Source organism: Vitis riparia, chromosome 14, assembly GCF_004353265.1.
Source record: "Vitis riparia cultivar Riparia Gloire de Montpellier isolate 1030 chromosome 14, EGFV_Vit.rip_1.0, whole genome shotgun sequence".
Taxonomy (NCBI): domain Eukaryota; kingdom Viridiplantae; phylum Streptophyta; class Magnoliopsida; order Vitales; family Vitaceae; genus Vitis; species Vitis riparia.
This window is the reverse complement of record NC_048444.1, coordinates 29,730,113-29,744,299: the sequence shown is the minus strand read 5'-3', so window position 1 is coordinate 29,744,299 and position 14,187 is coordinate 29,730,113. Positions and strand designations below refer to the sequence as shown.

The 14,187-nt window shown below is 34.9% G+C and overlaps 1 protein-coding gene and 1 pseudogene across 1 annotated transcript; both read right to left on the bottom strand.

Annotated features, from left to right (window-relative positions):
* Window positions 1–1,621: 1,621 nt before the first annotated feature.
* LOC117930249 (germin-like protein 5-1) lies at window positions 1,622–3,037 on the bottom strand. The gene is made up of 2 exons (XM_034850809.1): window positions 2,733–3,037; window positions 1,622–2,352 (listed from the first exon to the last, which is right to left on the bottom strand). The coding sequence occupies exons 1-2, from the start codon at window positions 2,839–2,841 to the stop codon at window positions 1,808–1,810; spliced, it is 654 nt and encodes a 217-aa protein (XP_034706700.1). The 5' UTR covers window positions 2,842–3,037; the 3' UTR covers window positions 1,622–1,807.
* An 8,647-nt stretch (window positions 3,038–11,684) lies between these two features.
* On the bottom strand, window positions 11,685–13,399 carry LOC117929500 (annotated as a pseudogene).
* Between the last annotated feature and the right edge of the window lie 788 nt (window positions 13,400–14,187).

The following is a 14,187-nucleotide window of genomic DNA, read 5'->3' as shown; positions in this document are numbered from 1 at the left end:
CCTTGAAAATGTATAGGAAGCTGCCAGCCTGCGCCTGGGGACTCTGATAGTGGACAGAAACATGGTACGGCAATAATGGCGAAGCTTTAATTTGTAATATCTGGTTTGAAGCTTAGGCGGCACATGAGGTAAACATTTTACCGAAACTATGGAAACTAATATTTGATTGATCAACCCTTTTAAGGATGGTTCTATCGTCATATTTTTTTTTAATTTTCTTTTACTTCACCCATCAACTTTGGCTCCTTGACTACCGTCAGATCAGCCTTGCAACTTTAACTAAAGAATGAGTAGGGCCATGCTTGCTTGCTTGCTGTCACGGGGAAAAAGAAAAGAGGAGGAAAACCACAAAGGAAGGGATTCCAATAGGTGTAATGTCAAATGTAGGAAGCCTTTACGACTACTTCATATTTTATTAATCGGCATTAGTAATGTTACCCAATAATTTGACATGTTCAGGTCACCTTGCCATTTCATTGTTCATTCCTTTTCTCTCATGGGTGTTCTCAAGCTGCATGTTATCTTTGTTGTGCTGTGGGCCTGTGGCTCAAATTAGAAAAAAAGAACAAATATTTACAAGATTACTATCACGGCTTACACGTACAAAAATTCTCTTTGTAAAGAAACCATTTCAGTCCAAAATAATTTGATAAAAATGCCTAAGGAGATGGTTTTAGGAGAAAACCATCACATTATTTTTTTAAATGAAAATATGTAACAAGTTTAAAACAAAAAAATTAAAAAAGGAAATATTTATTTCCCTTAGTTTATTATTTTATCCTTAGTAAAAAAAATTAAAAAAAAAAACATATTATTAATTTTAAATGGATTGAGTTATTTTTAAATAAATTTTCAAATGAAAAAACTTACTTTTATTTGAATTTTTAAATTAACTTTAAAAATTAAATTGTTTATTATCTTTTAGATTAGAAAAGTAAATTAATTTTCATTTTTTAAAACAATTAATTAATTAAATTAAATTAAAAGATAAAATAGTAATTATTTTTATACATCACTTCCATCTCCACCGACAAGAATTCTAACTTAATTTGAATCTTGAAAAAGAGGATGTACATGATGAATATAATATATTCATAATTATTTGTATAATATAAACTTGTTATATAAAATTAATTCTATATTTCAAATAATTTTATTCTTCTAAAAATATATTTACCAAACCATTCAAATTTTACTATTAAAAATAAAATTTTGAAGATAACGCAACTTTAAGAGGATTTTGGGTTCTTCGTGTTTGGACTGAGATATTCTTCCTATGGTTGCTCTGTTGTGTGAGGTGTGAGAGTAACTCGAAACTACCATATTTCACAAATGACTTTTCTAAACTGTGCAGTCTGTGCTGCAAAGCCCTAGTAATTGATGATTGAACGACTCAAGTTGTGAGGGACACTTCCTTTTGTGGAGTGTAATAGAGAGCGCAGTTCAGTCATCTGTGCGATGATCACGGCAAAAACAGAGTAAACCCACGACCACAGATGAAATGTGTTTGGTGGGATTAGATAGGGGCTTTCAAAGCCCACCCACCAACTCACACCCCCTTTTTTTAGCTTTTAAGTCTTGAGACTGAAGAATCGTGAATACTCAAAATGAGATTAAAGAGTGAGGAAGAAGGCCGGTTAGGTTGTGATGTCCAACGAATGGCGGTAAACATGACAAGGTTTTTATTTCTGGTACTCACGAATTGAAAAAAAAAAAAAAAAAAACAAGAGAGAAGAAAATTTCCAAGCAGCGGATGTCAAAGAAATGTCATCATAAATTCACAGTAGAGCAGCAATCAAAGTTTATTCTACTTCTTTGGGGCGAGTCTGGACTTGATTTTCTCAACCTCCTTCGTACCCACCTGGAAAGCCTTGGTCAACACATTGTTAGGCACGGGTGGTGAGGCAGCAAACAAGCTCACCGCAATAGACTGGGTTCCAGGCAACTGGCTGTTAAAAGCAGATATGACGGCAGCAGGGACTTCGCCGTTGTTCTTCTGGAAGTGGACCAACCCCTTTGGGAACACAAAGATCTCCCCTTTCTTAATGGACTTGGAAATGAGAGTGTTGGAGGTGGTGATGAACCCCACATCCAACTCGCCTTCAAGCACGAACACCATCTCTGTAGCACGAGGGTGAGTGTGGGGTGGGTTGAGACCACCTGGTGCGTAGTCGATGCGGGAGAGAGAGACGCCAAGGGTGTTGAGACCAGGAATCTTCTGCACATTAGCACCTGTTACCAGAGACCCCATGGAGTTGTTGGTCAGACCCGGTTTCGCCAGGCCGTCGAAGAAGAAATCCGTTGCAGTTATGTTTGTCGCGTCCTTACAGCTGAACCCATTCACCTTTACACCTGATCCACCATCCAACAAGTAAAATTGTCTGATCATTTTCCGCACCAGTTCGATTAAGAATGAAAAACCAATGAATGGCGGCGGGATTGAAGCAATCGAAGAGTAATCAATCCATCAATCAAAGCTAGTCTCAATAATTCATTCCATGGGAGAAACCCAAATCTAAAACTAAAACCCCCCAAGAAGAAATTATTATTAAAATAAAAATGAAAGACAGACAGAGCACTCATTATTATTAGTATTACTTAGGAGAAAAAGCATGGTGGAGTTCTCCCATTTTGAGCTTCTCCTGCCTTCATCCTAGAAAAAATGGAACTTGAGCGTTGACTCTCCCAAATACAGAAGAAGAATAATGGGGGGAAGGGAGGAAACTGAGTACCAGAAGTGAGATCGGCAACACAGACGTCCTGAAGCATGTCCGGATCTGCAGCAACGGTGCCGGAGAAGACAGCGAGTGTGATGACAAACAAGGCCACAACAGCCGCCATGGTCGGAGAAACAAAAAAAATACAAAGATAATAATGATATGAAAAAGAGAAGAAAGGGGAAAAAGTAGATGGTATCTCAAATTAGAATGGGGAGAGAGAAAAAGTGGGGTTGTGTATTTATAATGACGAGTTAAGTATGAGCTTGAGAGAATGATATTTATTTGTGTGTTGGGACTTGGGAAAGACGAGAGGTGGTGACGTTGATTTGGTGGAGACTGCGCAACTAAAAAAGCACGAAACATGCCTTCTTCCACCCAAAGTAAAGGCACCAGAAGGCCCTTCCTCTGCCTTTGTTATGCCCATTTGACTCCCCATTTCTCATCGTGCCGTCCACGGGATCTGACCCATTTGGCTGTGCGTAGTCCTCCAAGAAGCAGCGTTGCACTGCCCTTTCAACCACCGAAAGCTTTAACCTTTGCTCATAATATTATTATTTTATCGATTAATACAAGTTCATTCATTGTTTTACTAATGTAATTTACACGTGTGCCAAGTTAAATTTCATGTTGGGTGCCTTCTGCCTTGGGGCCCATGGCCTTGCTTTGTTTCCTGAAATATGTCATGCTGTAAGTGGGCTCTCAATTATGCTGTTTTCAATTGAAGTGGGTAGCTCTTTGGGCGTCAAATTGTGAGTTGTATTAGCATTTTAGCGGATTCTTTTAGGATGGTGCATGATATTTTGAATTTCCTTTCTAATATCCTTTAACTGAAAATTTTGAGTATCAAATCTTCTTATGTTTGTTATTAAATTGCTTTATATTTGTAGAGAGAACTCTGCATTTTTGTCTTCCATTTTCTTGGAAGGGGGAAGAGAAAGATTTATCTTGTTGTTTCAATGTCAAATTATGAGCTTTAGGTGAATTTTAACCGTTAGCATTTTGATGGGAGTTGTCGTGATTATCCTTTAGTATTTCAAATGTCTATAAATTTGCCTTCAATGCAAACTTGGAATTAGACTAAATGGCTTGTGGATGAGCTCTGCATTTTTGTCTTTCTATTGGAAGATAATGGGCGGAGTTGAATATGGAGAATACAAGGGATGAGGTCGCTGTTTCGTGGCGTTTGGGCCTTGGTAGGCTGTTTGCAAAGTCAAGTCTCAAGAAGGACAATTCAACCAAAGCCTACGGTTTCTAAGTGGGCCTCATACCCCTTCCTGCTTATTTTTCTTTCCAAGTTCATTGCTTTGCCTATTTCTCCTTTCTGTGAATGCCAGTTGCTTTCTTCTCCATAATATCTCTTATTGTTAACGGTTGTGCTTTCTTGCAATGCTGTAATGCTTGCAGCTAGTCAATTCTTGGATGCGATTGATTTGTATTATTTTGTGGTTTTCCAAATTCCAAGGTGTCATACAAAGGTTCTTCTTAGATGACTTTACAAGAGCAGTCAGCAGTCAGCAGTCAGCAGTCACCCATTTGGTACGAGCCATGCACCCTCCTTAAATTGGACTTTTGGTGCACCGACTCCAAAGACAAAACTACGGGAAATTTTCTGAATTTTGAGTCGAATGGGCACTTCGAAGTTTTACCCAACAAAATTTTCATTTTAATCATGTTTTCATATTACTGTCCAAAGTAGTCCTCCTATTTTTTTTCTCTTTTTAAATTATTAGAAATCATATTTTGAAAGTTTTTTTTCAAATAAATAAATAAAAGATAAAATATGAGAGAGAGTTCTTTTTATACAAAATTTCAAAATATATCTTTTGTTTGTTCTAAATGGTCATTTTGAACCAAAATTAAGTTTTGTTATGGAGCGGAGGGTGGATATCTAGACATGTGTGCTTAAATATAATATTCATCGTAGTTCTTAATTCTTACACATTATTGGCATTGATTTTAGTTATTTTGAGACTTCTTATGGGTTGTGTGAGTGGGTGCTTAATTAAAATGGATCGAGTATAAGATTACCATTAAACTATTCCAATAAATCTTCTGTAATTCTATAATATATATCGTTCTTTTTTATAAAAATTTTAGAAAAAAATGGGTTTTGATCCATTGATATAAAAATATATGAAAAAAAACCTCAAAAATTTTAAATTAGTATTATTTATATTTAATTAAAAATATATTAAAATACATTTAATTATATTTTAATGAGTCATTTAATCAATCCCAAAATGTTACATTATTTATTTAAAAAACTTTTTTTTTCATATTTCTTTATTCTTCAATATCCTTTAATACCTTTTTATAAAAAAAAAATAAAAAATTAATTTATTTACTAAAGCCCTATTGCAATCATTTCCTGATCTTTGATTCTAGTTGGAATTGTGACAATATTGAATCCAGATTAAAGTAGAGAAGCACTAACATGAAAAAGTAAAAAACAAAAAACATGAGAGAATATGTGGTTCACCTGACAAAAGCTTTACTAGTAATAGATCACAACATGGATTTATCCATAATCCACCAAGACAGGATCCAAGAAAAACCCAGTTCACCACAAATTTCCTTCTCCTAACTTTAAATGAAGCTGCATTAAGAGCTGTGTACTTAGCTCTTATTATAATTGTCTACTCCCTCCTTCGACTTTGGGTACAAGCCAAGGTCTCCCTTTGGGTACAGCTTCTATTTCAACAAAGTTGCCTGAAGAAATCCTCACAAAATAGGATTTCTCCAAGTATGAATTTCAGACAATTTTGTAAGACACCACCATATTCGGTTTTCGTCTTCCTTTTAGTTGTCCAAATAACATATTTGCAGCATTGCCTTTATGATTGATGAATCCTTAAGATATAAAATGGGGAAAATTTCAGATTTATTACATCTGAAAACATTAGATCCATGCTATTTTATGTTGTGAAAGTACTCTTCGTTATTTTGGCCTTCGTACTGAAGGTTAATAAGCATTCTTCTATCCTTTGGTGTCAGGGGCATCGAAAAATCTCAATCTCATGGAATGGGACAAACTCTGGACCATTAATAAGAAGATTATTGACCTGTGTGTCCCAGACATACTGCTTTTATTGAAGAAAAACGTGTGTTAGTAACCTTAGCTGATGGTCCTGAGAAACCATTGGCCCGCAACATACCAAGGCATAAGAAATATGAAGGTGGTGGAGAAAAGTGGATATGGATTGACTATGCTGATGCAGTGTCCATCTCAGAAAATGAGGAAACATCCTTAATGGATTGGGGGAATGCCATCATAAAAGGAATCAGGAAGGACCGGGATGGGAATGTCACACAGTTAATGGGGGTTTGCATCTCGAAGGATCTGTCAAGACCACAAAATTGAAGCTTACCTGGCTACCTGAAACAAGCGAATTGGTTAACCTTTCATTGATGGAGTTTGACTATCTAATCACAAAGAAGAAGGTAAGTGCTAGTTAACTGGTGAAGAGATCATTTGCATTTATAAGTTATTTTTGTTGTCTAAAATAATAGAATTCCTCTAGTGCCAAATTTTTAGATTGATATAAATTCATGATTGCCTAACTGCATAAGCCATGCTTTATCTTGACACTTACCCAAAAAACAGAAGGGGAAAAAGTAAAAACTCATTTCACTATTTTAAAACCTTGCTCTTCTATTCTTTATTCTTTCATTCATTATGACTAAGAGCACCCACTTAAAGGCTTATTACCTATGGATTATCGAATGTGGATAATGTTAAATCCCCTACCTACATGGATGTTATTAATGTGATTTTGTGAATGTCCTGCAAGGAAAATATGTAGGTAGTTATACTATGTGTTTCTTTGTATATGTAGAAAATCCACAAAGGAGTTGTCCCAAATATCAGGGCTAATTTAAATATGTATATGATATATGCACTTGAGCAGCAGTGCATTGTAAATCACAGACTAATAGCTTTATGATTGTTCAGGCAACAAATAGGAATCATACATATTCTGCACACTCTTTTGAAATAGATTACATTGATCGAATTTTTCAGCTTTTGAAATGAAAACCCTTAATTAATCTTGGCTTTTTTGCTTGTTACTTCATGGAGGAAAAGTCTAAATAGTTGCAGTTATTGACCACTAGTATTTCATTGTGAGTGAAGGCTTAGAGTTTTTGTTGCTTTGACTGCTTACCACTGTGAGATTGCAAGGTTTGTGGAGGGAAATTGGGTTCATATGGGTAGGAAATCATGTGGAGGGGAATGAAAATTTTAGGTAAATATATACTATACAAGACAACAACGCTTTTTAAAAGTGCCAATAATGCAAAAAATGCATGCACATGATGATGCTTAATTTTAAGCGCCAAGATTTTCAAACTATTACCTGTTCAATGACACTTGTAGAAGCACTATGGCTAACAAGCGCCAACATTTATTCATAAGAAACTAAATAATGACGTTTTTCCTAAAGCACCAAGAAAAATAGCACCGTTTTTATTTTTTGCAGTAGTGAATTTATTTCCTTTGACAATGGGAGCTAGAATTGGTGAACGTTTCTGCATTTGAAATCTTTCAAGAACTTTGTTTATGTAAGCCATTTGAGATAAGCCAATGAGACATTGACACCTATCTTGATAAATCTCAATTCCAAGTACAAATGATGCATTGCCCATATCTTTCATCTCAAAGTTCTTTGAAAGAAAACTTTTAGTTTCATGTAACAAGGCTAAGTTATTAGTGGCAAGTAAGATATCATCCACATATAACATCAAAAGAATAAACTTGCTTGCCCTGACCTTTAGGTATACGCATTCATCAAAATTATTTTCTTGAAAACCAAAGGTTGTTATGGTATTGTGAAACTTAATATACCATTGGCGGGAGGCTTGTTTAAGTCCATATATGGATTTTCATAGCTTGCATACTAAATGTTCCTTAAATCCTTTTGGTTGTCTCATATAAATATTTTCATCTAGATTCCCATTTAGAAAGGTTGTTTTTGCATCCATTTGATATAACTCTAAATCATAATGAACTATAAGTGCCAAGAAAATTCTAAATGAATCTTTCTTTAATACCGGAAACAAGGTCTCATTATAGTCAATATCTTCTCTTAAAGTAAATCTTTTAGCAACGAATCGAGTCTTGTATTGATTGATATTACCTTTGGAGTTTCTTTTAGTTTTGAATACCCATTTACATTGTATTGGGGTAAATCCATTAGGTAATTCAACCAATTCCTAGACTTGATTTACTTTCATAGATGTCATTTCATATTTCATTGCATTTATCCATTTATTAGAGTCACGACTTTTAATGGCTTGTGAAAATGTTTTGTGGATCATCATTAATGCCAATATCAAGATTTTGTTCCTATAAGTACACAACATAGTCAATTGAAATGACAAATTTTCTTTCCTTTTGGGATTGCCTTAAATTTGTCATATCATCTTGTACATGTGTACTTTCTTGTATGAATTTAGTAGTGTCATTATTTTCTTTGTGAACCGTCACCTCTTTGTTAATTTCTTGATCAATCACCCTTTTGATCTTTAATAGGTGAAATTTCAAGGTTATTTAATTTTTCTTCATGAAAAGGTAACACTTCACCTTATAAGTGTTTGTTTCTATTATCCTAGTGTGATTATTAGAAGAATAAAATTTATATCATTTGGACCTTTCAGGATATCCAACAAAGAAACAACTAATAGCCCTTGGATCCAATTTTCTTTCATGTGGATTGTAAAGCCTTGCTTCAACTGGACAACCCCAAATATGCATATGATTTAAACTTGGTTTCCTACCAACCCATAATTCAAAAAGGATCTTTGAAACAACTTTAGTAAGAACCCGATTTAATATATACATAGTTTTTTTCACAGCTTCACCCCACAAGAATTGGAGAAGGACTGAATTACTAATCATAAACCTTGTCATATCTAATAAGGTTCTATTACGCCTTTCAGCTACACCATTCTGCTAAGGCATCCCTGACATTGTATATTGTGTAATTAATGATCCCATTTTCTTGAAGGAATTTAATGAATGGACCTAAATTACAAGTAGTTTCATCATATTTTCCATAATACTCACCACCTATATCAGATCTTAGAACTTTAATTTTTCCATCTAGTTGATTTTCAACCTCTACTTTGAAAATCTTGAAGGCATTCAAAGCATCAGAATTTTCTTTAATTAAATAAATATAACCATAACATGAGAAATCATCAATAAATGTGATAAAATATTTTTCTCCACTTATACTAGAAGGAGAAAATGGTCCACAAATATCAGTATGTATTATTTCAAGTAGTCTTAAACTTCTGGTGGCACCTTGATACTTTTCACTTGTTTTCCTTTAATACAATCAATATAAGTACCAAAATCTATAACGTTTAGAGTTAGTAAAACTCCATCCTTTACTAATTGCTCAAGTCTTTTTTTTTTTGAAATATGACTTAAGCATTTATGTCATAACATTGATGAAGTCTCATTATCACAACTATGTTTGCTTCCAACTTTTACATCAACATACAGAGCAAGGAGAGATTTGGAAAAAGAAGAATCAAGGTTAACTCTATACAACCCATTAAATAATATTCCATTTCCAATAAAATTGTTGTTTTTATAAATTCTAAATGACGAATTTCCAATTTCAAAAGAATATTCTTTCAAATCAAGTTGGTGTATGGAAACTAAATTTCTTATAAAATCAAGAACATAAAATGTGTTGTGCAGGTCTAGTGAAAACCCAATAGAAAAGAGTAGGTAGGTTCCAATTGCCTTTACCGGTGATTTTACTTTATTTCTCATTATTATTGTCCTTTCATGTATCCCTGGTTTGCGGGTGTAAGGAATCCCTACATGGTATTTGAAACATGAATAGTTGCAATAGAATCTAACCACCAAGTATTGGAAGGTACTTCAGTTAAATTAGTTTCATAACATACTAATGAAAGGAAATTACCTTTTTTCTCAAACCATGCCTTTCGCTTTAGGCAATCTTGCTTTTTTATGTCCCTTCATCTTGCAAAAAAAAAAACATCTTTCTTCTTTTTAGTATTTGGCATATGTTTCTTCATGATTTCCTTCATTTGGTGATTTTATTCCATAACCTATAATCTTAGGTCCTTTTCCATTATGGCCTTGTGATACTATGTGAACCAATTGCAATCCTTCTCTCTTTAATCTATTTTCCTCTTGTACACACATATATCTGAGTTCATTGATGGTCCACTTATCCTTTTGTGTGTTATAAGAAATTTAAAATGGACTAAATTCTTGAGGAAGAGAGTTGAGAATGAATTGCACCAAGAAAGACTCTGAGATGGTCATATCCAAAGAATTCAATTATTCAACCAAATTATGCATTTTCATAATGTGCTCTCACACCCCACTAGTTCCATTATACTATTTAGTAGTCAAAGTTGTCATAAGCGTACCTGCTAGGGCCTTGTCAATAGCCTTAAATTGTTGCCCAACGAAGTTCAAATATTCACACGCCTTGGTTGAATCAAGAATTGACTTATGAATGTTCTTTGCTATTTTATTTTTAATAATCATAAGACTTAAGTGGTTGGAACGTTCCCAATTCTCATAAAGAGCTTGTTCTGTTGGTGTACTTGTATCACTAGGTTGTGAAGGTTCATCAATGCGAAGGGATAGGTCCGAATCCAAGCACCCCAAAGTAAAGAGCACTGGCTCATGCCAATCTAAGTAGTTGAACCATTCAACTCTTAAATATTGGAAATACGTCCTGAAAATGAAGTTGGAATAACAACTAAAAACAAAAACATGCCATAAAAAATAACATTAGATTGAGCAATCTATTGCACCATCACATCACACATTTGGGTTGAGATTGTAACATGCTAGTGATTCACTCAACAAGTAACATAAATATTGTATTAAGCAATCTATTGCATCATCATATCACACATTTGGGTTGTGAGGGTAACATGCTAATGATTCACTCAACAAGTGATATACTTATATTCACTTGAATATCTTTAATAGAGATGTCATATATATTTAGGTATGATAGCAACTCATGATCATGATAAATTATTTTAACATTAAGTGAGTCACTTTGGTGACTACCAATTAACATTCCAAAACATGTATATAAATATTTTAAAGATTAACGAGCCTTTAGTATGCAAAAATTTCATACAAATATAGTTATGGAAGCTCTATTATTAATAGAATAACTTATATAATCATCAAAATGCAACTTTACTAGTTCATAAACTTTGACCATACTCTGATACCATATGTTAGAAAATCAAGTAAATAAGATCTCTCATTACTAGTTTAATGAACCAAAATAAATCTATAAAACTCGCCTTGTGATAGTGTGATAAAGATCACCTTATGTAGATTGTTTATAATATTGAGTCACTTTTGGCAACACCTTATATCTCTTGAATCGGTATTGCCACATTGTATCTTCCCTCTCCTTACTCTATTACACTTGATGTTTGTACAAAATGATGGAAAACCTCACAAACTTAGGATGAGTGGAGAGAGGGACCAAGAGCCCTTTTTTTTTTTTTTTATCATTTTAAGTGACTTTCCATCCAGAGAGTCACAGATGAACACTTCTTTCTAAATATATGAATCCTCATTTCTTAATTCCATATAGTATTCATGATATATGAAAACTTTAATTTAGGTGCATGACTTTTATCTTTGTACCTTGAACACAACTTGCTAGGTTCATGACTTCGGTCATGATGCCTTGTATTTTTCAAATACCATATAGCATATATATTTAATTTTTCCCATACATTGAATGTGTAAAATAAGAAATGTAAATACATTAGATTCATAACTTTGGTCATGAACTTTTAGAGTAGTGGATATTAACTTCATGTGGTCATGAAGGCCATAATAATTCCAACACTGATTTCCAACTAACGGCAGTAAACATGATGAGGGTTTTTATTTTTGGTACTTAACAATTGGAAAAATAAAAGTAAAAATTCCCACGCAGCACATGTCAAAGAAATATCATCGTAAATTCACGGTAGAGCAGCAATCAAAGTTTATTCTACTTCTTAGGGGCGAGTCTGGACTTGATTTTCTCAACCTCCTTAGTACCAACCTGGAAAGCCTTAGTCAACACAGTGTTAGGCACTGGTGGTGAGGCAGTAAACAAGCTCACTGCAATATACTGGGTTCCAGGCAACTGGCTATTAAAAGCAGATATGACGGCAGCAGGGACTTTGCCATTATTCTTGTGGAAGTGGACCAACCCCTTTGGGAACACAAAGATCTCTCCTTTCTTAATGGACTTGGAAATGAGAGTATTGGAGGTGGTGATGAACCCCACATCCAACTCGCCTTCAAGCACGAACAACATCTCTGTAGCACGAGGGTGGGTGTGGGGTGGGTTGAGACCATTGGGTGCGAAGTCGATGCGGGAGAGAGCGACCCCAAGGGTGTTGAGTCCAGGAATCTTCTGCACATTAGCAACTGTCACTAGAGACCCCATGGTATTGTTGGTCAAACCTAGTTTCACGAATCCGTCGAAGAAGAAATCCATTGCAGTTATGTTTGTCGCGTCCTTACAGCTAAACCCATTCACCTTTACACCTAATCCACCATCCAACAAGTAAAATTGTCTGATCATTTTCCGCACCGCAGATTCTTAAGTTTCATTAAGAATGAAACACCAATTAATGGCGACAGGATCGAAGCAATCGAAGATCAATCAATCCATCAATCAAAGCTTGTGTCAATAATTCATTCCATGGGAGAAACTCAAATCTAAAACTAAAACCCCTCAAGAAGAAATTATTATTAAAATAAAAATGAAAGATTGATAGAATCCCCATTAGTATTAGTGTTACTACGAGAAAAAGTATGATGGGGTTCTCCCATTTTGAGCTTCTTCTGTAACGATTTTGTGACATCCTACATCGGATAGGAGGAAAGTTTCTGGTGCTATATAAGTATAGAGTCATCTTAACCCTGTAAACGCGTTATCGTTGGGAGCAAATCGTTACAAATGGTATCAAATTCAATCTTCGACCTCGGTGTGGGGATTTGTTTGGCCTCGTAATCCCATGGGACACAACAAGGATGTTACGTCTGCATAGGGGTGTTTGTGACATCCCACATCGGATAAGGGAGAAAAGTTTTTGGTTTTTGATGCTATATAAGTATAGACTCCTCTTAACATGTAGACGCGTTTTAAAGTCATGAGTGCCCCTTTGGGTTTAAAAGGGACAATATCTACGTTTAAAAGTCATGAGTGCCCTTTTGGGTTTAAAGGGGACAATATCTACACGGTTGGGAGTGGGTGCACTCATAACTTTAAAACGCATTTACAGGGTTGGATTGACTCTGATACCATCAGTAATAACATATTCCCAACCGTGTAGATATTGTCCGCTTTTGACCCAAAATGACACTCACAACTTTAAAGGGTTAAGAAGAGTCCATAATTATATAGCTCCAGAAACTTTCCCCCCTATTCGATGTGAGATATCACATCCTCTACCTTCATCCTGGAAAAAATGGAACTTGAGTGTTGACTCTCCCAAATATAGAAGAAAAATAATGGGGAAAATGGAGGAAATTGAGTACCAGAAGTGAGATCGGCAACACAAACGTCCTAAAGCATGTATGGATCTGTAGCAACGATGCTGGAGAAGACAACGAGTATGATGACAAATAAGGCCACAATAGCCACCATGGTTGGAGAAACAAATACAAAGATAATAATGAAACGAAAAAGAGAAGCAAAAGTGAGGTATTGGATTTATAATGATGATTTAAGTATGAGTGGGAATGATATTTATTGTGATAATGGCTCGAAAGGGACAATTCCCTTATAACCGTAAAAGTCATAGCCTCAAAAGTATCTAGCTTATTCAGAACAAAAATACTCCCATCCTATTTTTCCTTTAACTATAACTTTTTTGCCATTTATCTTTTTTATTCTTTTTTTAGCACATTTTCTTTTATTAAAGAGTGTACGTTTTTTAACATATTTTCCAGAATAGTTAAAGTGACCAAAAGGAGGGTAAGGGTATTTTTTTTCCCAAATGGGTCATTTTCAATGCTATTAAAAGTGGGATATTAATTGTTTTGTAATTATGTCCCTTTTGATGTTATCCCATATTTATTTGAGTGTTGTGAGAGGCGAGAGGTGACGTTGATTTGGTGGAGACTGCGCATCTAAAAGCACGAAACATGCCTTCTTCCACCGAAACTTCCTTGGCCTTTATTCTGCCCATTTAACTCCCCATTTCTCATCGTGCCGTCCACGGGATCTGACCCATTTGGCCGTGTGTACTCCAAGAAACAGCGTTGCACTGCCCTTTCAACCACCGAAAGCTTTAACCTTTGCTCATAATATTATTATTATTATTATTATTTTATCGATTAATACTCGTCTAAAATTCAAATGTACAAGTTCATTCATTGTTTTAGTAATGTAATTTACACGTGTGCCAAGTTAAATTTCGTGTTGGGGGCCTTGGGGCC

Coding starts and splice junctions, on each gene's coding strand:
- LOC117930249 (XM_034850809.1), bottom strand. CDS start 2,841: ATGGCGGCTGTTGTGGCCTTGTTTGTCATCACACTCGCTGTCTTCTCC. Junction 2,353..2,732: donor TGTTGCCGATCTCACTTCTG/GTACTCAGTTTC, acceptor ATGGTGGATCAG/GTGTAAAGGTGAATGGGTTC.